The sequence below is a fragment of the Cervus canadensis genome, chromosome X (assembly GCF_019320065.1).
Source record: "Cervus canadensis isolate Bull #8, Minnesota chromosome X, ASM1932006v1, whole genome shotgun sequence".
In the NCBI taxonomy this organism is placed as follows: Eukaryota; Metazoa; Chordata; class Mammalia; order Artiodactyla; family Cervidae; genus Cervus; species Cervus canadensis.
This window is the reverse complement of record NC_057419.1, coordinates 8,799,011-8,826,900: the sequence shown is the minus strand read 5'-3', so window position 1 is coordinate 8,826,900 and position 27,890 is coordinate 8,799,011. Positions and strand designations below refer to the sequence as shown.

At 44.3% G+C, this 27,890-nt stretch overlaps 1 protein-coding gene across 6 annotated transcripts in view; it reads left to right on the top strand.

The window, feature by feature from the left end:
• The window catches only part of NLGN4X (neuroligin 4 X-linked), a 378,693-nt gene extending 353,181 nt beyond the window's left edge, over positions 1–25,512 (top strand). For all 6 annotated transcript variants that reach the window (XM_043459622.1, XM_043459618.1, XM_043459623.1 and 3 more), the window contains 3 exons: positions 1,336–1,521; positions 8,623–9,412; positions 21,684–25,512. In XM_043459622.1, coding sequence (XP_043315557.1) covers positions 1,336–1,521; positions 8,623–9,412; positions 21,684–22,536 — 1,829 coding nt within the window. In that variant the 3' untranslated portion in view covers positions 22,537–25,512. The remainder of the gene's footprint in view (positions 1–1,335; positions 1,522–8,622; positions 9,413–21,683) is intronic.
• The last annotated feature ends 2,378 nt before the right edge of the window (positions 25,513–27,890 follow it).

Sequence of the window (27,890 nt, the reverse complement as noted above, 5' to 3'; positions counted from 1 at the left end):
TGTAATCTCAAAAATCAAAAAGCTGATCATTTTGCCACAAAGAATGCCCAGATGGTCTTCTTTGCAGCTTCTTTGCAGGTGGCATTTAGGATCTGATGCCTTGAGTGATATCTCATTCCTTAAGTTACACTTTTTAAAATTAAAAACTAAAATCCTCCTAGTTTTTAAAAGAAAGTTTCGCAGTCCATGCTATTTTGGGGGGACAGTTGGGGAGATTTGAATATGCATAGCCTTTTGGCCGAGATTAAAGGATTGAAAGTTTCTGCATGTAACTGTAATATCCTTTTTAATATAGAAAAGGAGAGATGCATTCCAAACTATGTAAGAGTGGCATGTCATGATAGTTCTAATTTCCTTTGAAATTTGTGCGTTGAATGGGAGTTAAATGAAATGTTCATGAGGACGTCAGTGGGCAAAAGGTAACCTGTACTGTTTTTATACACAGCGCACGCAATCTTATACACAATTTTATACATAGTATACACAATCTTAAATTCTGGTGCCACACAGACATTTTTCCCTGAAAAAGTAGGCTTTTTTTTTTCTTTTTGAAGCCTGTTTTGTTTTTCCAAGGAAAACCTAGATACACACAAGAGTAATGACTTAAATCTAGTAAAATGAATGTGGTTGCTTAATCGCTAAGTCGTGTCTGACTCTTTGCGGCCTCAGGGACTGTAGCTCACCAGACTCCTCTGTCCTTGGGATTTCCCAGGCAAGAATACTGGTGTGGGTTACTATTGCCTTTTCCAGGAAGTCTTCCTAACCTAGGGATTGAATCAGCATCTCTTGCATTGCAGGTGGACTCTTTACCGCCAGCCTCTAAAATGTATAGGTTTCCGATATTGTCATGCATCGTGAATATTTTCGTTTCATTTTGCCTTATATGTCAACCCCATACAAAGCCCCAGTGAGACATTTCATTATACTGTCTAAAGAAACAGGGCTTCTGGTAGCTCAGTTGGTAAAGAATCCGCCTGCAATGCAGGAGACCTGGGTGGGGAAGATCCCCTGGAGAAGGGAAAGGCTACCCACTCCAGTATTCTGACCTGGAGAATTCCATGGACTGTTGTAGTCCTTGGGGTTGCAAAGAGCCGGGCACTACTGAGCGACTTTCACTTTCTTTTCCAATAGAAACAAAAACCATAGTATAACTATTGTTTATATCATATAACCCTTTCTGCCCTGAAAAGGTGCAACTCTGTTGCTTCTATATATACAGAGAAAAAGCAAACAAGAAACAAAGTGTCCCATGAAATATCTTTCCAAGATAGCAGCGAGGCCGTGGCCGTATATCCTGTAGGTGATGACCCCATAATCTCCTGTGTTCTTCTGCAGGGTTTCTGAGCACCGGCGATCAGGCGGCCAAAGGCAACTACGGGCTCCTGGATCAGATCCAGGCCTTACGCTGGATCGAGGAGAACGTCGGGGCCTTCGGTGGAGACCCCAAGAGAGTCACCATCTTCGGCTCGGGCGCGGGCGCCTCCTGCGTCAGCCTCTTGACCTTGTCTCACTACTCAGAAGGTAAGCAGAGCAGCCCCCGCGCTGGGCAGGGGACCCCTGGGATCAAGAGCAGAAACCCTCTGTGAACCCTATGGAGTTCTTTTTTTTATATATTGATATCATTTCATTTTACTATATATATATATTATATATAATATATATATATGCTGCTTCTCCTGATGCTAAGTCACTTCAGTCAATGTCCGACTCTGTGCGACCCTATGGACAGCAGCCCACCAGGCTCCTCCATCCACGGGATTCTCTAGACAAGAATACTAGAGGCGGTTGCCATTTCCTTCTTCAATTCTATATATATGATAATATACAATTAAAATAATGGGAAGCAGTGATTTTCCAAAGAAATTCTCAAGCTGGACTTCTGTCCTATGCTTTGATTCTGATCTGTCACACCTATTTTTTTTTTTAATTGCTTTACAATATTGTGTTGGCCCCTGGCATACATCAGCGTGAGTCAGCCCCAGGTATACGATGCGGAATAGCATGGAAGTGTGGGATCGTACCGATTCGTTGCTGTTGTTGCTATCCGGTCACTAAGTCGTGTCCGACTCTTCGTGACCCCGGGGACCGCAGCACGCCGGCCTTCCTGTCCCTCACCATCTCCCGGGGTTTGCCCAACTTGACTGTCCGTTGAATCAGGGAAGCCACCCAGCCATCTCATCCTCTGTGGCGTATACATGACCATATGTGAGACAGACAGCAAGGAGGAATTTGCCGGTGACACGTGGAAGTCAGCGCAGTGTTCCATGATAATCGAGAGGGATGGGGTGGGCTAGGAGATGACAGGGGGCTTCGGGTGGGTGAAAGTGAGAGAAAGGGAAGCTCTCAGTCGTGTCTGACTCTCTGTGACCCCATGGACTGCCTACCAGGCTCCTCCATCCGTGGCATTCTCCAGGCAAGAATACTGGAGTGGCTGGCCATTTCCTTCTCCAGGGGATCTTCCCGACCCAGGGATTTGAACCCGGGTCTCCCGCACTGTAGGCAGACACTTTACCGTCTGAGCCACCAAGGAAATTGTGGGTGGGTACATATATATTATACCTTTGGAGTATGTATATATATATATACCTTTGGAGTATACTTTGGAGTATATACCTTTGGAGTATACTTTGGAGTATATACCTTTGGAGTATACTTTGGAGGATACTTTGGGGTATATATATATACCTTTGGAGTTCTTATCCAAGACGCATGCAGGGGGAGCCGTGCTGTCTCTTGAAACCTCCACAGAAAACGCCCCAAAGGACTTCCCTGGTGGTCCAGTAGTTAAGACTCCACACAACCAGTGCAGGAAGCCGGGGATTTCTGAACTAGATCCAGCAGGGCACAACTCAGACCCAGGGAAGTGAAAACGTGTTAGTCACTTCTGTCCTGTCCGACTCCTTGTGACCCCATGGACTGTAGCCCACCAGGCTCCTCTGTCCCTGGGATTCTCCAGGCAAGGATACTGGAGTGGGTTGTCATTTCCTTATCCAGGAGATCTTCCCCACCCAGGGATTGAACCAGGGTCTCCTGCACTGGGAGGCAAGCTCTATTCCAACTGAACCACCAGGGAACACCATACTGCCAAATAAATAAATTAATTACAAAAAAGAAGAAATTGCCCCAAATGATGCGTATCCACATCCTTTTCTAACTTGGCTTGCTTTCTGATTTTTCTAATTGAGGTATAATTGACATATACCATTAGGTATATTTCCTGGAGAAGGAAATGGCAACCCACTCCAATATTCTTTCCTGAGAAATCCCGTGGACAGAGGATCCCGGCTTCCACGGGATCGCAAAGAATCAGAAATGACAGTGACTAACACTTGTACTTGCCTTATATGTATTTAATAATATATATTTAAAATAATGATTGCTATCAAGTGTACAAGGTAAAAATTCGATCCTCGTATATGGTGCAAAGCAACCACCACCATAAGTCCAGTTAACATTCATCACCATTGAGTTAAAAACTATTTTTCCTTCTCAGAATTTTAAGATCCCCTCTCTTGGCAACTTTTAAACATGCAGTATAGGCTTCCCTGGCGGCTTAGTGGTACCGAATCTGCCTGCCAAAGCAGGAACCCAGCTTTGGGTTGGGAAGATCCCCTGGAGGAGGAAATGGGAACCGTCTCCAGTTGTTCTTTCCTGGAGAATGCCATGGATAGAGGCTCCTGGTGGGTTACAGCCCATGAGGTCACAAGGAGTCAGACACAGCTTAGCAACCAAAAAACAACAAATAGTATTATTAATGATTTTAACAAGATATTTTTTTCACTTAGACTTATGACCGATAGCCGTTGCTTACCATCACTGGAGGAAAATGACTTCTATAGAAATGCTTACACCCTGCCTTTGCCTAACTGAGTTTATTTGGTTAACTTTAAATGTTATTAGCTTCAGTTTTCAACTTGGAAGAGGAAGTGTGAGAGGGAATTACTATGTGGATGATGGCTGCAGATTCGTAGGTTTCATGATAAACGCAGCTTGCAGCCATATGCTTATAGACTCAGATCTTTGTTACAAACTTAACTCAAGGTGATTCCCTCTGGTCCATTGTTGCTGGGCACATAAGAGATTTTTATATTTTTATTTTATTTTTTTAAGAGATTTTTAAAATAGAAATGAGCAGGAGTTGGATGCAGGAGGTCTGGAAGCAGTGTAATAACTGCTTGTGTCAGGATCTTCCTGACACTCCCTTCAAAAATGAAACAAAAAGAACAACAAAATAAAAAAGTGTAGCCCTGGGATACTTTTGCAAATGCAGGTGAACGTTGACAATCATAATCTGAATCTTCAAGGTCGGGTTATATTTCCTTCTCTGTCATTGGTTGGTTTAAGAATTTCACCATATCTATGGTGAAACTATGTATATCAAAACCACCTGAACTTTAAAGGAACTATTATTCTTTAAAGAGTCTAGCACTATCTTTCTTTAAAAATATGTATTTCTCTTTAAAAAGATGCATCTTTCTTTAAAAATATGTGCTATTTAGTTGCTAGGTCGTGTCCGATTCTTTTGCGACCCCATGGACTGTAGCCCACAGGGCTCCTATGTCCATGGGATTTCCCAGGCAAGGATACTGGTGTGGGTTGCCGTTTCCTCCTCCAGGGGATCTTCCTGACCCGGGGTAAAACCTGACCCTTTATATCTCCTGCATCGACTACTAGCTTTCTTTACAAATATGTATCTTTCTTTATAAAGACATTTCTTTGCAGATATAGGGGGAGGAATAAATTGGCAGACTGGAATTGACATATACACATACTACTCTAAATAAAATGGGTAACTAATTAACAAGCTACTGTATAGCACAGGGAACCCTACTTAATACTCTGTAGAGACCTATGTGAGAAAAGTCTAAAGAAGAGTGGACGTATGTATATGCATAACTGATTTGCTTTGCTGGACACTTGAAACTGATGCAACATTGGACATCAAGCATACTCCAATAAAATTTCTTTAATGAAAAAAAATGTACCATATAAACGTGCTAAAAAAAAGGAGGGGAAGTATAATTGTGCTGTGTGACAGCATCCTTTTTTTTTTTTTTTTTTGATACCTGCACAGTTGTGGCCAAGTTTCTGCATTGATGGCTTCATTAGCAATGTGTGATTGATGATGATTTTTAAGTCTTCTGAAGTCTGAATGTCTTTTTTTCTTAATGTACATATTTTATTGAAGTATAGTTGACTTACAGTGTAGAGATACACAGCAAGGTGATTCAACTATACATATGTGTGTATGTATATCATTTGTATGTGTATACACATATGTGTATATGTGTATCATTTTCCATTATAGATTATCACAACATATTGACTACAGTTCCCTGCACTATACAGTAAACCTTTTTGACTGACTTGTTGGTTATCTATTTTTTTTTATTAGAAATCTAGCATTCTATTCATACTAAGTCAAGCAAATGAAATCTGATTTTCTTGATTCTTATTTTAAAATGACTGTGGAGGAGTTGAATGAAAGGCTTACAATTTGTTAACCTTTTATTCAAAAAGGAAAAAAAAAATGAGTACGTTAGATCGTTAGTGATAACAATTCCTATACCATTTCAGAAGATAATTATACTTTCCCATTTGTCAATGGCTGTCATCACAGCTCTCGATTTACAAAACGGTCAGGTCCAACCTCAGCAGTAATTAAACACACGTCAGCCAAAACTGATGGAGGAAGAGTGTTAATTACTTAAATCAATAGCTCAGAAGTGATTACGGTAGTGCCTTGCATGGGTCATGTCTACAAAGCAGCTCTCCAGTTACAGTCCAGCATTATAGAATCAGGATTTACCAGTCAAAACGTAGCCGGACTGCTGACCTTGGAATTCCACTTCTAGTGACAGGGCTTAATGAAATCAACATGCAGAAGGGAAAAAGGTATTCTCATGCAAATGTCCACCACAGCCTTCTCGTAGCAAAGAATGAAACAAAAAGTGACAAAACCAAAAAGATAATAACGTTATAAGAAACATGTGTGTTTACTCAAAGGAATGATAATTAGCTTCAAGGATTGTGCTTAAAAAACGCATTAGACTTGCACACCCAGTGTGAAGGGCTCATTCAGCAAACCATCACCTTGACCGGGTACCACATTCCCTTTGACCCTGTTGTGGACAAGGGTGCCACTGCAGGCACTTCTCAGACCCTGATGGAGCAGGCAGAGTTTCTTAATTATGACATCCAATATACTATCCGGGTATTAGACACAGTTGGAAAAGACTCTGTTGGCTGGGAAAGACTGGAGGCAAAAGGTGAAGCGGGTGGCAGAGAATCAGATGGTTAGATGGCATCACTGACTCAATGAACATGAATTTGAGCAAACTACGGGAGATAGTGAAGGACAGGGAAGCCTGGCGTGCTGCACTCCATGGGGTCGCAACGAGCTGGACACAACTTAGCGACTGAACAACAAGAATTAACTATGTTCAGACCAGTGGGGTGAAAAACACCAAGAAGGAAAGATACTAACATTATTAAAGTAACTCCCCTTTTTATAGTATGAACTATAGGTGATATTTTCTCCAGTTTTTTGAGTTTTATCACAGGTTATATTAATATCACTTCCTTGACAAACAAATATATATATATATGCACACTGCGACCTCAGTCATGGCCAACAATTGTGAGAGAGAGAGAGAAAAAATACATTCCGTCTAGCAGCATTTTTCCAAATTCTGGGTCTTGATTTATGACTGCCTTTATTAGGTCAAATATGGACACTGTTTCCTTGAGGTGCTTTAAGGCAGTGGTCCTCCAACCTATTTTGGCACCAGAGACCAGTTTCGTGAAAGACAGTCTTTCCAAGGACCAGAGGCTGGGGGATGGTTTCGGAATGATTCAAACAGCATTCATTACATTTATGGCGTACTTTATTCCTATTTTTATTGCATCAGATCCACCTCAGATCATCAGGCATTAGATCCCGGAGGTTCAGGACTCCTGCTTTAAGACATTTATCCTGAGAAGCAAACATATAAGTCAATAGTTGCCTGTTTCCAGCGGAATGATAAACGTTGGGAAATTGGCCACCAGATGAGCTTGATGGTGTGTTGGGCAAAGCCAGATCTGTTTCACATTTCAGTCTTGTGTGGGCAGCCCTCCAGTCTTTAGAATCGCATTTTTCCCGATGGCAGTGATATTTCCTTCATCCTTGATTGCACGTAGGACCTTAAACAAGGACAGGACTCCAGGCTGAATGCTTTATTCTCCCAGCAACTCGTGAGGCATTGGGATTAGATCCTGCGGGGGTTCAGGGCAAAGGCAGGAAGAGATAAGGAATAGAATACCGTGATCTTACAGCCCTTCATCTCTTGTACTGGAGTAGCGAAAAGTAGACTTTACTGGAGACTTCCCTGGTGGTCCAGTCATTAAAACTTCTCCTTCCAATGCAGGGGGTATGAGTTTTAAATCTGATCAGGGAACTAAGATCCCACACGTCTTACAGCAGGAAAACCAAAACAGAAAACAGAAGCAATACTGTAACAAATTCAACCAAGACTCTCCCCAGTGACTCAGATAGTAATGAATCCTCCTGCAATGTAGGAGACCCAGGTTAGATCCCTGGGTCGGGAAGATCCCCTGAAGAAGGGCATGGCAACCCACTCCAGGATTCTTGCCTGGAGAATCCCATGGACAGAGGAGCCTGGCGGGCTATTGTAGTCCATGGGGTCACAGAGAATTGGACATGACTAAGTGACTAACACTTTCACTTGAAAATGGTCCACATAAAAAAAAACAACATTTTTTAAAAACACTTTTATTTATCTCTGGACATTCACTACTAGACTGATCGGATGGTAAATTTTAAGCTACACAGAATTTTACTCGTAAAAAAGCCTAAAAGTTTTCAAAACGTTTCTCACCAAAAAACGTGTTTAAAATGCAGCAGGATAAATTGCACCAAAGTCTGGGTTTTGAATGGATGCCATTTTGAGATTAATGACTCTTTTTTTTTTTTTTTTTCCAGAAAACAAAGTATGTTTTAGTGGGGGCATTCGAGTGAAGGTTTCTTTAGGAATAACTAATGTAATGGATTTATTTTAATTGCAAATTTTTTAGCGCCTTCAGTGTATGGAGCGTAGAAATAACGCATTCCAGAATGTTATGCTCTGAACCTGATGTCGATGGAATCCCCCAACCCCTCCGCCCAATAAAGTAGTACCCGGTTTTGCCAGGAAGGCAAAACGGCCTTTGACCTCTTACGCCTACAAAGCATGTTTTAGGGGATGGAGGGGGTGTGATCACCCTGCGAAGCTTTATTTATAACATCTAAGGATGGAGCCTTATTATACACAGTCAGGGAAGAGGAGAGGGATTGTATCTTTTAGGACCACAGCCGCCAGAGTGTCAATGCAGCTTCAGGTTCCTAAATTGTGGTGTGTGTGGGACAGAGCAGCCTTCAAGTCCAGCGAGAGGGGGGAGTGGAGGGCCCAAGAACCAGAGAGAGATGATAGAGAGAGAGATGCTGAAAGGGCTGCAATGCTCCCGCATCCAGAAACGCACGTGCCCCAGCCGGACAGGCAGAGACTTCTTGGCCGGCTGGAAGACTGCCTTTCTGTGTCTCGGGGTTTTCCATCTGCATGTCCACCATGTCGTCCCCTGCAGGTCTCTTCCAGAAGGCCATCATCCAGAGCGGGACCGCCTTGTCCAGCTGGGCCGTCAACTACCAGCCAGCCAAGTACACGCGCATCCTGGCCGACAAAGTGGGCTGCAACATGCTGGACACCACGGACATGGTGGAGTGCCTCCGGAACAAGAATTACCGTGAGCTCATCCAGCAGACCATCACGCCGGCCACGTACCACATCTCCTTCGGGCCCGTCATCGACGGGGACGTCATCCCCGACGACCCCCAGATCCTCATGGAGCAGGGCGAGTTCCTCAACTACGACATCATGCTGGGCGTCAACCAGGGCGAGGGGCTCAAGTTCGTGGACGGCATCGTGGACCACGAGGACGGCGTGACGCCCAACGACTTCGACTTCTCCGTCTCCAACTTCGTGGACAACCTCTACGGCTACCCGGAGGGCAAAGACACGCTGCGGGAGACCATCAAGTTCATGTACACGGACTGGGCGGACAAGGAGAACCCGGAGACGCGCCGCAAGACCCTGGTGGCCCTCTTCACGGACCACCAGTGGGTGGCCCCCGCCGTGGCCACCGCGGACCTGCACGCCCAGTACGGGTCGCCCACCTACTTCTACGCCTTCTACCACCACTGCCAGAGCGAGATGAAGCCCAGCTGGGCCGACTCGGCCCATGGCGACGAGGTCCCCTACGTCTTCGGCATCCCCATGATCGGTCCCACCGAGCTCTTCAGCTGCAACTTCTCCAAGAACGACGTGATGCTCAGCGCGGTGGTCATGACGTATTGGACCAACTTCGCCAAGACCGGGTACGTTCTTCTCCTCCCCACGCACCATTGTGCTATTGCCCATCTGGTTCCTCCTTAATGCATGCAGTTTCCATGACCAGCTCGACCACGGTTCACAGGCAGGCAAGCACCTGACCACCCAGTAATGAGAATAGTCATTTCCACCACCCCCACTCCAACACAGAAGGAGACCTGGGTTCGATTTTACCCCTGAATCCTTCTTGTGAAGCCAGATTTTTTTTTTTTTTAACTGCGGTGCTCCCTCCCATGTTGAAAATTCTCCACGTGGTCCATGCTGGGGTAGGAGGTAGACATTCTGGGCTATTTTAGTGAACGTCAAGCTGGAGTTTCAAATCTCGCTTTGGACCTTGTCTGGTGGGGGCTTTAGACACATTTGGCTATTCCGCTCAGAGTTGAGTTGGAGTTTCAAAGGTAGGTACAACCCTGTCTTTTTCGGGATTTAGACATACTTGGTTGTTCCATTGTACTGGACCAACTTCGCCAAGACCGGCTACGTCCTTCTCTTCCCCACGCGCCACTGTGCTATTGCCCGCCTGGTTCCTCCTTAATGCATGCAGTTTCCATGACCAGCTCGACCACAGTCCACAGGCAGGCATGCACCTGCCCACCCAGTAATGAGAATAATCATTTCCACCACCCCCACTCCAACATAGAAGGAAACCTCGGTTCAATTTTACCCCTGAGTCCTTCTCTGTGAAACCAGATTTTTTTTTTAACTGCGGTGCTCCCTCCCATGTTGAAAATTCTCCACGTGGTCCATGCTGGGGTAGGAGTTAAACATTCTGGGCTATTCTAGTGAACGTCAAGTTGGAGTTTCAAATCTCGGTTTGGACCTTGTCTGGTGGGGGCTTTAGACACACTTGACTATTCCGCTCAGAGTTGAGTTGGAGTTTCAAAGGTAGGTACGACCCTGTCTTGTTTGGGATTTAGACATACTTGGTTGTTCCGTTCAAAGTTGAGTTGGAGTTTTAAATCCAGTTAGTGCCTTGTCTTGGAGATTTGGACATACTTGGCTATTTTATCGAACGTTAAACGCTTTATCGAATGTTAAACTACGTTAAACATAGACTGGAGTTTCAGTCTACACAGGATCTTGAGTTGTTTGGTCAGTTGTTTGGTTATCAAAACACATCAGCCCCAGGGAAATTGTCTTTAGTGCATAGCTGAGGGGTTAAATAAATCTGATAATGAATATATAGAAATACGGTTTCTGTATATCGTATATATTATATATGTCTTTGCACATAAAATGGTGGCTATAGTGAAAGTCGCTCAGTTGTGTCTGACTCTTTGCAAACCCCATGGACTGTAACCCACCAGGCTCCCGTGTCTGTGGGATTCTCCAGGCCAGAATACTGGAGTGGGTAGCCATTCCCTTCTCTTGGAGATCTTTCCAACCCATGGATTGAACCCAGGTCTCCCGCATTGCAGGTGGATTCTTTACTGTCTGAGCCACCACTTAATTCATAAGTGTAGAGAAATCCTGTTTGTGCATATATAATATATATATATATATATATATATATATATATACACACACACATATATGTATATACTCACATAACATTTCTCCATATGAGTTATGGGATTTATATATATTTACAAATATATTTTATTTATGTTGTGTATAAATATAAATATTTATACATTTAATTCATGTTTATTTGCAAATATATTTATTTCATTTATATATAAGTATATGCTTTAATTTCATTACTATATATAAATTTCATATATTTGCCTAGATTTATCTGTATATCTCTCTACGTACATATATAGAAAGCTCGTTGGCTAAATGCAGCAGAAAATGTACCAGAGTTACATACGCAGTGGGGTCCACCCACGTTCCCTGGAGCAGATTCTCTGAAGACAGAGAAATAAAACACTCCCCAGCATCTCAAGCAGCTCCCAGTATCACGGAATCTCCTCATTTTCTCTTGTCGAGTAACCTGATTGTGGGAAATAATGAGGTGTCCTTGTGTTCTACCTGTGTGTGCTTCTGTCATTAACCTTGAGCTCCTGGTTCTGAATTTAAAATGAAGATGCTAAATCTTCCTGTTGACCACCGTCGCGGAGGAGCGGTGGGTTGGGAGCGGAGTTGGGCCCCCACGCTGCAGCCTCACCCAGCCGTGGTGAGAGGATGAGGGGAGGTGCAGAGGGTTAGCAAATTTTGGGACCCCCCCTGGGCCATAACCCAGCAGGCTCCTCTGTCCGTGGGATTCTCCAGGCAAGAACAGTGGAGTGGGTTGCCATGCCCTCCTCCAGGGGATCTTCCCGACCCAGGGATAGAACCCACGTCTCCTGCAATGCAGGCAGATTCTTTACCCTCCGAGTCACCTGAGAAGCCTTCTTTTCCGTGTTTCCAAATATTCTCTGGTGGGAAGTGGGGATTCTCGGTTTTAAGTTCCTCGGGAAAGACTTGAGTATTTTTTCTGAGCTGCACGCGTTGTGTGAAGGCCCGCTTCACGTGCTCCCATTTTATGAGTTTGATCTAAGGAAGACAGCGGGGAAGCAGGGAAGGTCACCGCCTCCGCAGGTAGAGATGCTCATCTGTCACCGCCAGGATCTGTCTTCCACGGGGGAGATGATTTGAGTCAAGTCGGGAAGTGGTCGATGTTTTTTTATGTGGCATTGTTTATTAGATCCCTGGGGCTTCTGCAACACAGCACCAAAAACTGTTTGCCTCCCGACGGCAAGCATGTACTGTCGCACAGTTCTCAAGGCTTGAAGTCCACGCTGAAGGTGGGGCTGGCTGACCTCCGTCCAAGACCTGTCGGGGGGGATGTTGCTGTGATGATTATTAGCTCCTGGTGGGCTTGCTGGCACTGTTTGGTTCAGCCTGACTTAAAGCTACATCTCTCCAAGCTCTGGGTCCCTCATCACATGGCCGTCTACCAGCATGTCTGTCTTCACATGGCCAACCTCTTCTTTTTATTGAAATATAGTTGGTTTGCAATGTTGTGTTAATTTCTGCTGTACAACAAAGCAATTCAATTATACATATATTATATATATATATTATATATACACACATGGTTTTTCATCTTCTTTTTCATTCTGTTTTTGCTTTTCTTGTTGTTTCGTTGCTCATTCACATCCAGTTCTTTGCGACTCTGAATCGTAACCCACCAGGGTCCTCTGTCCCTGAGATTCTCCAGGCAAGAGTGCTGGAGTGGGTTGCCATGCCCTCCTCATTTAGCACGTGTATAGCTATTTTTTTTTTAGTTGACAGAAGTGCTCAATATATCTTCTGTGTGCCAAGTCTCTTCAGTCATGTCTGATTCTTTTATGACCCCCATGGACAGTAGTTCACCAGGCTCCTCTGTCCGTGGGATTCTCCACGCAAGAATGCTGGAGTGGGTGGCCGTTTCCTCCTCCAGGAGATCTTCCCAACCCAGGGATCAAACCTGCATCTCCTGCATCAGCAGGCGGATTCCTTCCCACTGAGCCAGCAGGGGAACCCTTATTCTGGTTTATTGCCGTATATTGGGTATAGTTCCCTAAGCTCTGCATTATCCGTCCTGTATATAGTGGTTTGAATCTGCTAATCCCAAACTCCTACCCCATCCTTCTCCCCACTATTCCCCTCCTCCTTGGCAACCACGTGTCTGTCCTCTTATGTCTATGAGTCTGTTTCCTAGCTAAGTTCATTCTTGTCATATTTTAGATTCCACATATAACTGATATCATATGGTATTTATCTCTCTCTTTGTGACTTCACTTCGTACGATGACCTCCACGTAGGTCCATGCCCCACATTGCCACAGATGCCATTTTTCCATTCTTTTTTTTTTTATTATGGCCAGCTTCTTATAAGGCCACCAATCATATGGGTTTAGGAGTCCACCCCTCCTCCAGTATGACCTCATCTTTTTTCTTTTTTTTTTTAAAATTTTTGGCCACACCCCTTGGCTTGCAGAATCTTAGTTCTCCGACCAGGAGTCGAACCTGGGCCCTCTGCAGTGGAAACACAGAGTCCTCACCAGTGGAAGTCCTTGTATAACCTCGTTTTCCCTTGACTGAGGGCACGTCTGCAATGACCCTGTTTGCAATAACATCACCCTGAGAGGACCTGGGGGTTAAGACTTAAGCATGTCTTAATCTGATGGGGGATGCATTTCTGTGCATAACCCCTTTTAAAGGCAGGACAAATGCCCAGTTATATCAGGGAACTCAGATACGCGGCTGCTCTAGGCAAGTTTTGCCTTCTCTTGAAGCAAAGAACATTCACACAAACATTCCATGCACTGTGGCCATGCCCATACATGATGGCCACGCCCTAACCCATCATAACTCCATAATATCTAAACAGAACATTTTGACTTACCTTTGTAAGAACCACCCACTTTCTATTTCTGTTACGCGTTTTGGGGGGAAAAAAAAAGTTTTTACATGACTTTCTTAAATGGAAAGCTAGGATCATTCATCATCCATTTAACGGAGCCATTAAAGAAAACTGAAAAATCCAAATAAAGCCATTAAACTCTCATTAGCTGTTCTCGCCTGCCAGAGGCTCTGAGATGAATTCTCTCTTACTGTTATAAAAAAGAAAAAAGAAAGAAAAAGGTAAAGGAAATTAATTAATGCCATGAGATGGTAGAGAAATACTTGCATGAAATACTTTAACCAGAATCTGTGAGTGACTAAGCTAGGATTGAAAATGTTGAGTGTTTGAAATGTTGAGTGCTTTTTTTTTTTTTAATGTAAGACTTTTTTTTTGTTTGGCTTGTTTATTCATTTAGGGAAATTGAATTACTTCTATATATTGAAAGTGTTTATCCGAGGGAATTTGTTTCAGCTTCTAGATCTATTTTAACTATAATCAGAATATCAGGGTAAAGTGTTGAGTGGTTTTTGATGCTGTAATTCCATTTCCTAAAATCACTGGGTCAAATGCCTGTGGTCCACGCCCCTCATCTCAGGAACATAGCCTTGGAGATACAAAACAACTTGGACTTGATCAGTGCTCCAGTTCACTCTTGTGGCCATTAGTGGCGTGTGCTTAGGATACTTTGGGGTTTCATAAAGTCACTAACGTCGCTGGTGCAGAAGAAATAGGACCTAGCCTGGAGGAATAGCCCCATCTTCTGACCGGAGTCCAAAACTTCAGGTAGAGATGTCACTTGCGGTAGCAAGGTGAGACTGATGGATGGCCTTGGATGTTAGTCTCAACAATCTGGACTTTATCCAGGCAGGAGCTATTTTTGCTCCCGAGGTCTGCGTGGAGCGTGGCTGAGATCATCCTTGGAGATGTTAATGCAGTGAGTTTTCACAACTCGTTTGAAAGGCCATGGGAGTGACTCGAATCATCTTCCAAGGAAGTTACTCAGACCTTCGTCTGACCTACAGTGCAAATGTGCAATTTCAGATGTGAGTCAGGGGAGGACCATTATTCAGTGGTGTGGTTAACCAGAAAACGGGAGACTGAGCGGATGGCAGAGATGGTGATCGAGGTGTTTGCCAATGGATGGTACAACTAGTTACGTATCTAAAATACTTCAATTTATTTAACTGTTTACGTAAAATAGGATAATGGCGTGAGCAGCCAAGTGTGGAAGAGGCCTTTTCACTTGGGGGCTGCCAAAATGGTCCTGCTATGGAGAATGTGGCACCATAGTCCCAAAAAGGGAGAGGCGTGGGATAAACCATCCCTGATGTCCTGAGGGGTCTCACAGCTTATCTGATGTCACTCAGGGAGCAGCCATGGATAAACCATCCCCAATGTCCTGAGGGGTCTCACACCTTCTCTGATGTCCCTCAGGGAGCAGCCATGGGATAAACCATCCCTGATGTCCTGAGGGGTCTCACACCTTCTCTGATGTCCCTCAGGGAGCAGCCATGATAAACCATCTCTGATGTCATGAGGGATCTCACACCTTATCTGATGTCATTTAGGAAACAGCATGGGATAAACTATCCCTGATGTCCTGAGGGATCTCACACCTTCTCTGATGTCCCTCAGGGAGCAGTCATGGGATAAACCATCCCCGATGTCCTGAGGGGTCTCACACCTTCTCTGATGTCCCTCAGGGAGCAGCCATGGGATAAACCATCCCTGATATCCTGAGGGTTCTCACACCTTCTCTGATGTCCCTCAGGGAGCAGCCATGATAAACCATCTCTGATGTCATGAGGGATCTCACACTTTATCTGATGTCATTTAGGAAACAGCATGGGATAAACTATCCCTGATGTCCTGAGGGATCTCACACCTTCTCTGATGTCCCTCAGGGAGCAGTCATGGGATAAACCATCCCCGATGTCCTGAGGGGTCTCACACCTTCTCTGATGTCCCTCAGGGAGCAGCCATGGATAAACCATCCCTGATATCCTGAGGGTTCTCACACCTTCTCTGATGTCCCTCAGGGAGCAGCCATGGGATAAACCATTCCTGATGTCATGAGGGTTCTCACACCTTATCTGATATCACTCAGGGAGCAGCCATGGGATAAACCATTTCTAATATCATGAGGGTCTCTCACCTTCTCTGATGTCACTCAGGAAATAGTCATGGGATAAACCATCTCTGATGCCATGAGGGGTCTCACACCTTATCTTGAGGCAGTGACCCTCAGAACATGACTGAATACACTTGACTACCATCCTCTGCTCCCTGTGGGCGTAGAGAGAGCCTGTGGTTATAAGAATATCATGTCACATACCTGTCTCAACATGTGGCTGAGAAGAAAGGGTTGTGCTGAATTGGAGCACGTTTAGATGTGATCAGTGGGTGGAAGTTAAGATATACTGAACCTTGTTACCAGCATCCCCTGTTCCTAGTTGGTCATCCCTCTGCTGACATGAAGTGAACGCCTTGGCTGCTTTGCATTTGACCACAGCTGACAGCTCTGGCCTTACTTGTAGGCGTAAACCTACACACTTCTGGTACGGCACAGGTTCTTTGTTAAGCACAGAAAAACAATGTGGGGATGGTGTGTGTAGCAGGCATGGAAGGCCAGGTAGGAGGGAAGGAAGAAGGAAGCAGGGAAGGATGGAGGGAAAGAGAAGAGGGAAGGATGGAAGGAGGACAGAAGAAGATGCTCTTGTTGGTAGGAGATCGTTTCAATCATCCAGGTGAGAAGACTCAAGCGAAACAGTGCTGGAAAAAAAAAAAAAAGTGACACCAGAACATTTAAGTATTAAGCTAGAGCTTCATTTAAGTATTAAGCTCCTTGGAGAGCTCCATGATACATGAGAAGTACTGTCAAGGAAAGGTTAGAGCTCATCCCAAGGTTTACGAATGATCACACAGATTGCAGCTCTTTGTCACGGATTCCCACCTCTTGAGACGGGATGGGGTTGGTCCTGACCGGTCACTAGAAATCAGGTGTTTGTCCATCAAGGACCAATGCAATTTGGCTTCTGTGTGTTGGATAAAAAGAGCAGAATGAGAGTCCCTACAGGAGGGACAGCCGTGAATGGTACTTTCAAGCATTCTACTTTGAAGACTCAGAGCCTCTTGGAATTTAGAGTTGGGAAGGCACTTGGCCAACAAGCCAATGTATATGATGTAAGCAAGGCAAACATATTCCAGTATGTCTGAGTGTACTGGTATAGGTCGAGTGGGTAGAACGACATGCTTTGTATTGGCTTTCAGATGCCATCTCTACTCTTGACTTTGCTCATACCCTGTGATCAATTTCTGCATCTGCTTTTGTGGCAATCTTTGCAAAGCTCGAGAAACAGAGAAGATGGCCTTGAAACAGTTGCAGCCCAAGTCCGATGTTAAAAGTGACCTTTGTTGTCCCAAAGCATTTTAAGCTCAGTGAGAGAAAATCACTCCCTGTGGTACGGGATGGACCAAAACACATGATTCTTGGTGTAGGGGGTAATTTTCTTCTCAGACATCTAAGGAAAAATAGTCAAGCATGACCTTGTTTTAGGCGTGAGGAAAACCTCATACCAACCTCCAGAGGAGCCTGTTAGAGGGGTCATTGGTGTTTGTAAAGAAATGTTACCCGTCTCTCCCAAATAAAATGAGCCACAAGACCCCGAACCTGCATTTAACAGTCAACTGCCAAGATGATGCTCCAAGTGAAATATGACGGGTGAAATGGACCTTTAGAAAGATGTGTTTGTTTCATTCTCTCCTTAATCATGTTAATCTTTAGTTTTGCCTGTGGGAATTAAACAACACTGTGTGCTGAAGGAAAGTCTAAAAAACAAGGCCCTGGTACTCCACCTACAGATCTTGCTTTCTTTGGAGTGTTTGCCACGGGAAAGTGATGAGCTTCCTTCCATAAGTGCCCCGAGTTTATCTCCGTTTAAGGCTTCTGACGGTGCATCGCCAAGAACTTTAACAGATTGTTTCGGGGCTAAAGCGTGTTTATCTAGATTTTCAAAATCCTTTATTCTGTGAGAACAAAATAAACATGTTTTCCTTACCTTTCAAATGTACACCAAATGCCAAAAAATATATATATAAATAGCCAAATATCTAACATGAACACCCTTTCCTAGATGCTGTCTCTTTAATAAAAGGTCAGTAGAGCTGGAAGGCCTGATTCTGTGAAATCAGATCAATTCAAAAACAGTAGGAATCCTCGCTCCCTTTCATTGCTTTTAGAACAATAAAAATCAATTCTCACTCTCAGCCTCTGAGTTTGTTTTTTTGTTCTTTTCTGAGTTTTATTTTATAAAAATGTCTCCACGGCAGGTCCAATTAAATAGGAATTTTCCAGCACTTTATTTCAGAAGACTCAAGAAAATGCGAGGTGCTATATTGCATCCAACATTTCTTCTAAAACATGTAAAAATAAAAGCATAAAAACAGATTATTTTAGAATACGTTTATGGTTATACATGAACACATGGATAAGAAGGCTTGTAGTGTATTTTTTATTATATTTTTTCATGTCACTAACAGGAACACAGCAGTTGCAACTTATTTATCTTGCTTGCCGCATATGTAACCATATGTGTACGTCATATATGTATCTATATGCATGTATATATAGTATGCAGGAAGTGCTATAGTATAGAGTATGGGAAAAGGGATAGTGTTAGTCACTCAGTCGTGTCCAACTCTGCAATCTCATGGACTGTAGCCCTCCAGGCTCCTCTGTCCATGGGATTCTCCTGGCAAGAATACTGGAGTGGGTTGCCATTCCCTTCTGCAGGGGATCTTCCCGACCTAGGGATCAAACCCAAGTCTCCTCTGTCTCCTGTATGGCAGGTGGATTCTTTACAGTCTGAGCTACCAGGGAAGCCCAGGATACAGTATAATTTTATACAATATATGCTGTATATACCATACACAGTGATATACTGTGTATGTCATATACTGTGTGATACATCATATATTGTATACAGTATATGGTGAGCCATATGAGCTATGATATACATAGTATCCTTTTGTACAGTGTATACTATATACACTATGTTGTTGTTTGGTTGCTAAGTCACGTTTGGCTCTTTGCAACCCCATGGATTGCAACATGCCAGGCTTCCCTGTCCTTCACTATCCCCCAGAGTCTGCTCAGATTCCTGTCCACTGAGTCAGTGATGCTAAATAACCATCTCTGATGATAAACATACAAAGTACCACATATACTGTGGCATACAGCGTATGCGAGAGTGAAGTGGGAGTCAGTCGCTCAGTCGTGTCCGACTCTTTGCGACCCCGTGGACTGCAGCCCGCCAGGTTCCTCTGTCCATGAGATTTCCCAGGTAAGAGTACTTGAGTGACTTGCCATTCCCTTCTCCAGGGGATCCTGCTAATCCAGAGATTGAATCTGGGTCTCCCTCATTGCAGGCAGATGCTTTAACATCTGAGCCACCAGGAAAGCCCATGTATACTGTATAATATACTATAAATACTGTGGTATACGGTATATTTTCATATAGTAATAGTATGTACTATACAGAGTGAATAGTATACTGTATATACTATGGTACAAGATACACTTTATATTTTATATAAGTGTATAAAATTTTGTATGAGTATATAAAAGTATACTATGCTATATACAAAGTGTACCATATAACACATATATACTGTTGTATACCGTGCACTTTGACACGGCATAAACTATATGAAGTATATAATGTAGCATATATGCCAAGATATATGTAATATGGTTTAAAACAGTATATACTGTATACAGTTTACAGTGTATCATATAAGCAGTATTGTTATGCAGCATACACTATGTAGAGTATATAGTGTACCATATATGCTAGTACACAGTATTCTTTTATGCAATAAATGCTGTATAAAGTATATAGTATAAGATCTGTGGGCTTCCCAGGTGGTGCAGTGTTAAAGAACTCACCTGCCAATGCAGGATAGAGAAGAGATGTGGGTTTGATCCCTGGGTCGGGAAGATCCTCTGGAGGAGGAAATGGCAACCCATTCCAGGATTCTTGTCTGAAAAAATTCCATGGAAAGAGGAGCCTGGTGAACTATAGTCCGTGGAGTTGCAAAGGGTTGGACACGGCTGGGCGAGTGAGCACATGAGACTTATACTGTGGATATATCTGTATATTATTTATATAGTCTCCTCTCCCTGCCAATTTGCAGGTATTCTGATTTATCAATGAGGTCTTTCTTTACACCAGGAATTATGGCTTCCTCACTTAATTCCAATCCCAATATTCATATCCAGTTTATAGATCAGGCAAAGAGGTGCTTAAGAATTTGCTCGAGAACCCCCGGACTTGTAAAGCGGGAGAGAGAGCTTAATGTATGTTCGTGATGTTGACAGCCTCAGACTGAGGACTAAAGCCCTTCCTATGGCAATACCTGCCTCTGTGGGTCAAGGGTATCACCTGAGGCCTGCACGCCACCTGGGAACGTCTGCAGACGTTAGGTCTTCCGGTGGAACCTTCCGGCACACAAGCAAAGAGGCGGTGGCTTTGTAAATGTGTTCCCAAGAAGGCGTTGCCGGGAAGGTAGAGGTGAGGGCGCCCACAGCAGTAGACCTGGGCAAGCTAGGTCTGCACACCACTTCTGAGAGTTCACTGCTCTCCACGAGGCGACCTTTTATCATGCACCATCTCAGGTGTTCCAGACCAGCAAACATGACCCAGTCTGTTTTACAGGTCACTTTACCAAGCCTAAAGGAAAAATTGGAAGAAATTAGAATATATCTTTGAGGGGATTCTCTGTTACCTTAAAAAAAAAAAGTTGGGTGGCAACCATGTTTCAAGAACCATGTTTTGTGGAGAATCTTTAAATATCGATGATTATCCTTCTGCCTGTGGCCGTTCATGTGCATCACAGGGGATATCAGGTTCATAGTTGCCGAGGAGACTTGAAATCTATAAAAACCCGCAATTTACTGCATCGCGTGGTATTTCTCCTAAAGTCCTTGACTTCAGCATGTCTAAAAGCACTGTCTTGTCAAACTCACGACATCAACGGAATGTTATTGGATCCTCACGTGACCCACTCTTCAAAAGGTTTTCGAGTTATATGTGTATTTCCAATAGAGCACAAACAGTGGATGCGTAGTTCTGTTTATTAACATTTTGTAATGGCAGAAGCCAGATTTTTTTTTTTTGCATTTTTAACCTATTTTAATTGTTATAACTGCAATATATATCCATCTACCTAAGAAGCAGTTCTTGAGGAAGAAAGAGAAGGTACACATTTTGGACAACAATCTCTAAATCAGGATTTCTCAACTTTAATACTGTTGACATCCGGGATGAAAAATTTCTTTGCTGTTGCGGGGGGGTGGGTGGCTGTCCTGTGCCCTGGAGAATATTTGACAGTCATTGTGGTATATACCTTCATTCATGGCACCATCCTTCATGTGTAACAACCAGAAACATCTCCAGGTATTGCCAGATGCCCGCCGCCCCACCTTGTGGGGGCTGATCACTCTCTGGGTGAGGTTAGTGACTCCAAAAGCAGTTCAGCCTGAAATGCTGAAAATTTTCCAACAAGAGTAGTTTAAATTTGAGATGCTGAAGCATTTCCAAGACACATGTTTGTTTTCCAAAACATTTCCAAGTTTTCCTACTTGACCTTGGAAGACAACTGGATGTATTAAAAATACAGAAATGTTATAGAAAAGGTATCATTTTCACTGGGAATTATTTTAAAGGTTAAGGTCAGAGGGGATTTTATAGACAAGCCAGACGGTAGGCACATGTGGATTAAACCAGAGCAGACTCATTGCCAGTTCGGTACTTTGCGCGTATGGATACACATGTGAGATGATCTGACTGCAATTTCATTTCGCATGATTACAATTGACCTGTGACATGCAGAAGAGCGTGACCTTTTTTTTCTCCTCTTTTTCTGTCTCCCTTCTGTCCTCAGTGACCCCAATCAGCCCGTTCCGCAGGACACCAAGTTCATTCACACGAAACCCAACCGCTTCGAGGAGGTGGCCTGGTCCAAGTATAACCCCAAAGACCAGCTCTATCTGCACATCGGCCTGAAGCCCCGCGTGCGGGATCACTACCGAGCCACCAAAGTGGCCTTCTGGCTGGAGCTGGTGCCGCATCTTCACAACCTGAACGAGATCTTCCAGTACGTGTCCACCACCACCAAGGTGCCCCCTCCGGACATGACCTCCTTCCCCTACGGGACCCGGCGGTCGCCCTCCAAGATCTGGCCCACGACCAAGCGCCCGGCCATCACCCCCGCCAACAGCAACCCCAAGCACGCCAAGGACCCCCACAAGACGGGCCCCGAGGACACCACGGTGCTCATCGAGACCAAGAGGGATTACTCCACCGAGCTGAGCGTCACCATCGCCGTGGGCGCGTCGCTGCTGTTCTTGAACATCCTGGCCTTCGCCGCCCTCTACTACAAGAAGGACAAGAGGCGCCACGAGACGCACCGGCGCACCAGCCCCCAGCGGAGCGCCGCCAACGACATCGCGCACATCCAGAACGAGGAGATCATGTCCCTGCAGATGAAGCAGCTGGAACACGACCACGACTGCGAGTCGCTGCAGGCGCACGACACGCTGAGGCTCACCTGCCCGCCCGACTACACGCTCACGCTCCGCCGCTCCCCCGACGACATCCCGCTCATGACCCCCAACACCATCACCATGATCCCCAACACGCTCACGGGCATGCAGCCGTTGCACACGTTTAACACCTTCAGCGGGGGCCAGAACAGCACAAACATCCCTCACGGACACTCCACCACCAGGGTATAGCTCTGCAGGCCTCCCGTTCCCCTTTCCCCGCCCTCTCGCCACGCCCCCTGCAACTGGAAGACCGACCAAGACGCACCATCTCCAGACAAGGAATGTGTTTCATCCCACTGGCTTAAGACACGCTCTCTCTCTCACACACACACACACAAACCCCCAAAGGGCGACCATTGTGTCTTTGCAGACCTCCCATGCTGGCATTTCCCGGTACCACGAGATCAACCTGCGACCCTATGAAATGTGAAACGTTATCCATTCGCTGGTAACAGTTCTTGCTTTGAAGACCCACCACCATCCAAGCTAGCTGCGACAAGGACGTCGACATTTCGAGGACCTGGGCGTTTCCAACCGTGACCGTAGAAGCTGACACCCTTCTGGAACTCAGCCAGGGACACCAACTTTTTTTTTTTTTTTTTTAAATCACAGTTGAAAAAAAAAAATAATAATAAAGTTCTTTATGTGCCACACGACAGATGGCTCTCCTTAAGCGAAACACAAACAAAAACAACAACAACAAAAAAAAGAGTCTATGGGCTTTTACCCAGCATACGGAGCAGTAATCCAGAAAAGAAGGAAAAGTAGAATTTTATTATTAAAATAAACGAACGGACTATGCAGTTACATACCTAGAGTTCTGTGCAAACAGATGTTTTGCCAGCCTGAACTATATTTAAGAAACTTTGTAAAAAAAGAAAAAAAAAAGAAAGAAAGAAAATGTATATAGCTGTGAGTTTTAAACAAACACACACGGAGAGATAAAGAAAACAAAACAAACAAACAAACAAACAAAAAAAAAACGCTTTTATTGGTGTTTTCAGTTTGAAAGAGCTTTTAGCAAGGTTGTACTCTCCATTGTGATCTGTATGTATATAAATCGGTATATACATTAGTCATATCACCTCTGTTCCCTCCAAGACACACAGGGGGGCTTCTTCTTCAATCCTTGTGGCCAACAGACATGGGATTTTCTAAGGCGTTTCATTTGTAGGAGGATATGGTTGTCACAAGGCGGACTCTGACCGTCCCTGTGACCAGGCTTTCTCCCCATTTTTTTTTTTTGTTTTGTTTGTTTTGGGGGCTGGAAAGTGCATGCAATGGCATTCTTAGGAGACTGGTTTTTTTTTTTTTTTTCTTTGTTTAAGGCAAACTTTTATTTTTGTGTTGTTAAAGGCTTCATGACATTGCACCCTGCCCACCCCTGAAGAAGGATCCCCAGCGGCGCAGAGTCTATTTAAAAGCTTGTTGAATTACAAACAGTCACACGCAGAGAAATCGCTGGGCCCCGGGAGGGGAGGGGAGGGGGTCGGGGAACAGAATGCAATTCTCAGTTCTGTAGTCGTGGCTTTTTGAATCTGTTAAGCAAGAGTCGCTTCCCACCCCCAGGGTCCTGCCAAAAGGGAGAAAGAAAGCTTGTGTTTGGTGGGCCCGAGGTCTGCTGAGTCAATAGGACTCTGTGTTCCCCAGCAGCTGCAGAAATACCTGTTCAGCTTAGCTAATCAGATCGAAGGAGGGGGCATGTGTCTCTCCTTTCTGGTAAGGTCCCTTATTTATCAGTAAGTGGGTTTGTTGTTGTCGTTGTTGTTTAATTCTTTCTATCATTTATGGGGTAAGACATACGCTTGTCTGAAACGATTATCTTTTGTGCATTTTGTGTATCCGTCCCTGATCCGTGGCTATCACAGAGAGGAAACCGGGGAAGGGGACAGAATACTGCAAGTGCTTTGTGTGGGGTTTTCCAGGAAGTTACAGAATGGCTTGACTGTCAAGATAACACACGGAAATATTCAGTCATTCTTCACTGGGGAGGTGGGGATGAGAATCTTGGCGCCTCTGACACCGTGTCATTTTTCTCATCGTCCTTTTAGCTTTCCTTAAGGGATCTCTTGCAGGTGTTGTCAAGGAAAATGGTAGCAACCAGGGTGACTTGACGGTTTGGCTTTCAAAAACCTATTGCCGTGCCAGGAAATAGTAGCCAAAGATGATGTCTCGGGGTGTGGTTATCAGAGCAACTCAGCTAAGGTGCACGTTCTCAAGAAAGACAGTCCAAATTCCTTGTCCCTTGGTACAATCTTTGATTACTGGAACCCCTAGACTAAAACTGTATCAGTACTTCTTCAGTCTTGGAAAATGCCCGCCCCTCCCCAACCCCCGGAAAAAAACAGAGTTCTTAGGAAGTCAATGCAGACCAATCTCCCAGTAAAATACTGTTCACCTTGGTTCAGATTTTAAGAGTGAGTCTGTGTATGGACGTACCTGAATATGTACGTAATCCCAACTTTGCACAGAGCGAGGTTCACACTCTCGGAGCTAAGAGGTGTCATGCGTAAGGTTTTCGTTCATCCTGTTTTAAAGCTCCTGTCAGACCATTTCTGCAAGCTATGTATTTATGACCCCAGCTAAGCAGCGACAAATAGGCTGTCCAGAAAACAACAGAGAAAGTGGCATTCGACAGCCGTGTGGGACCGGTATGTTTGTAATGTGAATTCCAGTATTTGTTTAGTATTTCCAATCGTCTTCTGCTAGCAATATGCACAGTAATGTATCAGGCTTGTGACATTTGGATAAGGGGAAAAAAAAAAAAAAAGAGTTCTTGTTAAGTGAATAACTTTAGCTTTTACAAAGGGTTATGATCAAAAGCAATTTAATACACCTTAAATGATATCTTATTTCTACATGGAAAGAAGTTATAGAATCTTCATAGAGTTCTATGAGAATAAAATATACTTGCTATCTATAAAAAAGAGAAAAATGAGAAAAAAAAATAAGTTAAAAAAAAAAACTTTCCTAGGCTTTTATTCTTGAACTTCACTGGCACGCAGGGTTTAATGGTTTCTCGGATTATTATTTTGCGATTTTGTTTTTGATTTTGCCTTAAGTAATGATAGAAGATATATATGGCTGGACACATATGTATAAACTTTTCAGCAGCATTTTTAATAATAAAATATCACAGTATTTTCTAATGCTTTGTGCAAATAATTACGCGTCCATTCTTTTTTTGGAGGTGGCCTGTCGTGTTTATTTTCCCTGCTTCAGACGTCTTTCTCGCTTTCAGAGCTAAGTGATACATTTGATGTAGGTGATCCTTGGTAAACTCAGTCGAATATGGACCGCTTTCTTGTGGTTTGTCCTGGGGAACAAGTTTTGTGTCCCCAACAGGGGCATTTCTCCTGGCCTGACGCTGAACACGGGTTCTCCGAACGGTGAAATTGGTAACAAGAGGGTGCTTGGGTTTATTACTTTGATCTCAGCTTCTTGTTTTGCTGGGTTTTGTTTGCTGTCATGTCTTAAAACTTTCCAACAAAAAGCCTCCTTTGTCCGACAGCAAAAAGTTTATTTGAATACAACTCAGGAGGTGAAAGATTACTGATATACTCTCAGAGCAAATTTGTCCAGGCTTCCCATGCGCCAGGCCTTCCCAGGTGGCTCAGACGGTGAAGAGTCTGCCTGTATTTCAGAAGACCTGAGTTCGATCCCTGGGTCAGGAAGATCCTCTGGAGAAGGGAACGGCAACCCACTCCAATATTCCTGCCTGGAGAATTCCAGGCACAGAGGAGCCTGGCAGGCTAAAGTCCTTGGGGGTCACAAAGAGTCGGACATGATTAAATGACTAACACACTTTGCCTTGCACCTGGCCGTTGCTTATCTTAACAACTTATTGACTGGAGACGTAGTAACACATCTTTTGTTACTTGAAAGCTATTGACCAGAGACATTTCCGTATTCACTTACATAACAAATCGCCAGCCACAAGCATTAGTTTCTGCACAAACCACCCCCGGTCAATGATGTGTTAACATCCTCAAGAGGCCTAAGGGGACAGGCGCCTAGAGTATTTCTGTTTTAAAACTAGAGGTGTTGAGAATCAGGAAGGTTAAGCAGCGAGGAAGCAACAAAACTTAGATTCCAAGGAAGATGGCATGTTGATAGTCCAGGCTCTTCACCAGTAAAGGAATGCAGCTTGGACTTTTAGCTCAAGTTTATGGATGTTGTGATGACATGAGCCAATTATCAGAGAAAGGAAGGCACCAAAGACTGTGACTGGTGTATTCGAACTCTGAAGTTTTTTTTTACACGTTGGCCTCGGGTTATTTGCCAAATGAGAGGTGCACAGGACTTATATAACATATGTGCATGCTAAGTCATGTCTGATTCTTTGTGACCCCATGGACTGTAGCCCGGCAGGCTCCTCTGTCCATGGACTTCTCCAGGCAAGAATACCGGAGTGGTGCCCTCCTTCAGGGGATCTTCCAGACCCAGCAACTGAACCCAGATCTCCTGCAGTGCAGGCAGATTCTTTACCATCTGAGCCACCAGGGAAACTCTTAAAAAAAGAAGAAAAATCCGAAAAAAAGAAGAAAAAGATCACTATCTTGTCTCTGTACCTTGAGAGAACCGATAGCTTTACACTTTAAAATGCTTTTCATGTAGTCATAACCCTCACCGTGGGTGCCTTGCGCATGCATATCGAATTTTGTAGAACGTCGGTTGATCTGAAAACACAATTTTTTTATCGCTTTTCCCTGCTGTTTTATGCACAATTTGGAGGCTCGTTTGGGGTCGTCAAACTTTCACAATCTCACTTTTGCTGAAATGGCATTTTGAAATGCCGGCCATCCCTGCCTTTCGCCAGAACGAGTGAAGATAGAACATGAAATTTGGTGTAGGAAGGTTGCAGGGTCTAAGGAGACGCATGAGGAGACGTTGCAAATAATTTATAACATACAACGGGAAGCTGTGTGCCTGCTACATGTTTGCTGGACGCCTTCTAAAAGCATCTTTGGAAAGGTGCAACATTTGAATGACATGAAGGCGGAAAGGTACCCTGTTCACAGCCAAAGACGCTCCTATAGCCTCCACCTACCTGTGAGGCCTCAGTCAGTGCTTTGTGGAGTATGTGTTATAATAATCCCGTGAGTATATGTTATGATAACCCCGTGAACCCCGGTACACTGGAGTCATTCTAATGGGATTGTAGGAGGAACACCATTTCCCCAGACTTTGTCGTTGTTATTGAGTTGCTCAGTCGTGTCCGACTCTTTGCGACCCCATGGACCGCAGCACGCCAGGCTTCCCTGTCCATCACAACTCCCAGAGCTTGCTCAAACTCATGTCCATCGAGCTGGTGATGCCATCCAACCATCTCATCCTCTGTCGTCCCCTTCTCCTCCCGCCCCCAATCTTTCCCAGCACCAGGGTCTTTTCCAGGGAGTCAGCTCTTCGGATCATGTGGCCAGTGTAGACTGACACAGTGCCAGGAACATTCATTATCTGATTGTCCTGCAGTCTCCATTTCCATAGGTCTGTTGGAAAAATCCCTTCTGCGCCTCTCACATTATCAGAAGAACAAGGCAGTC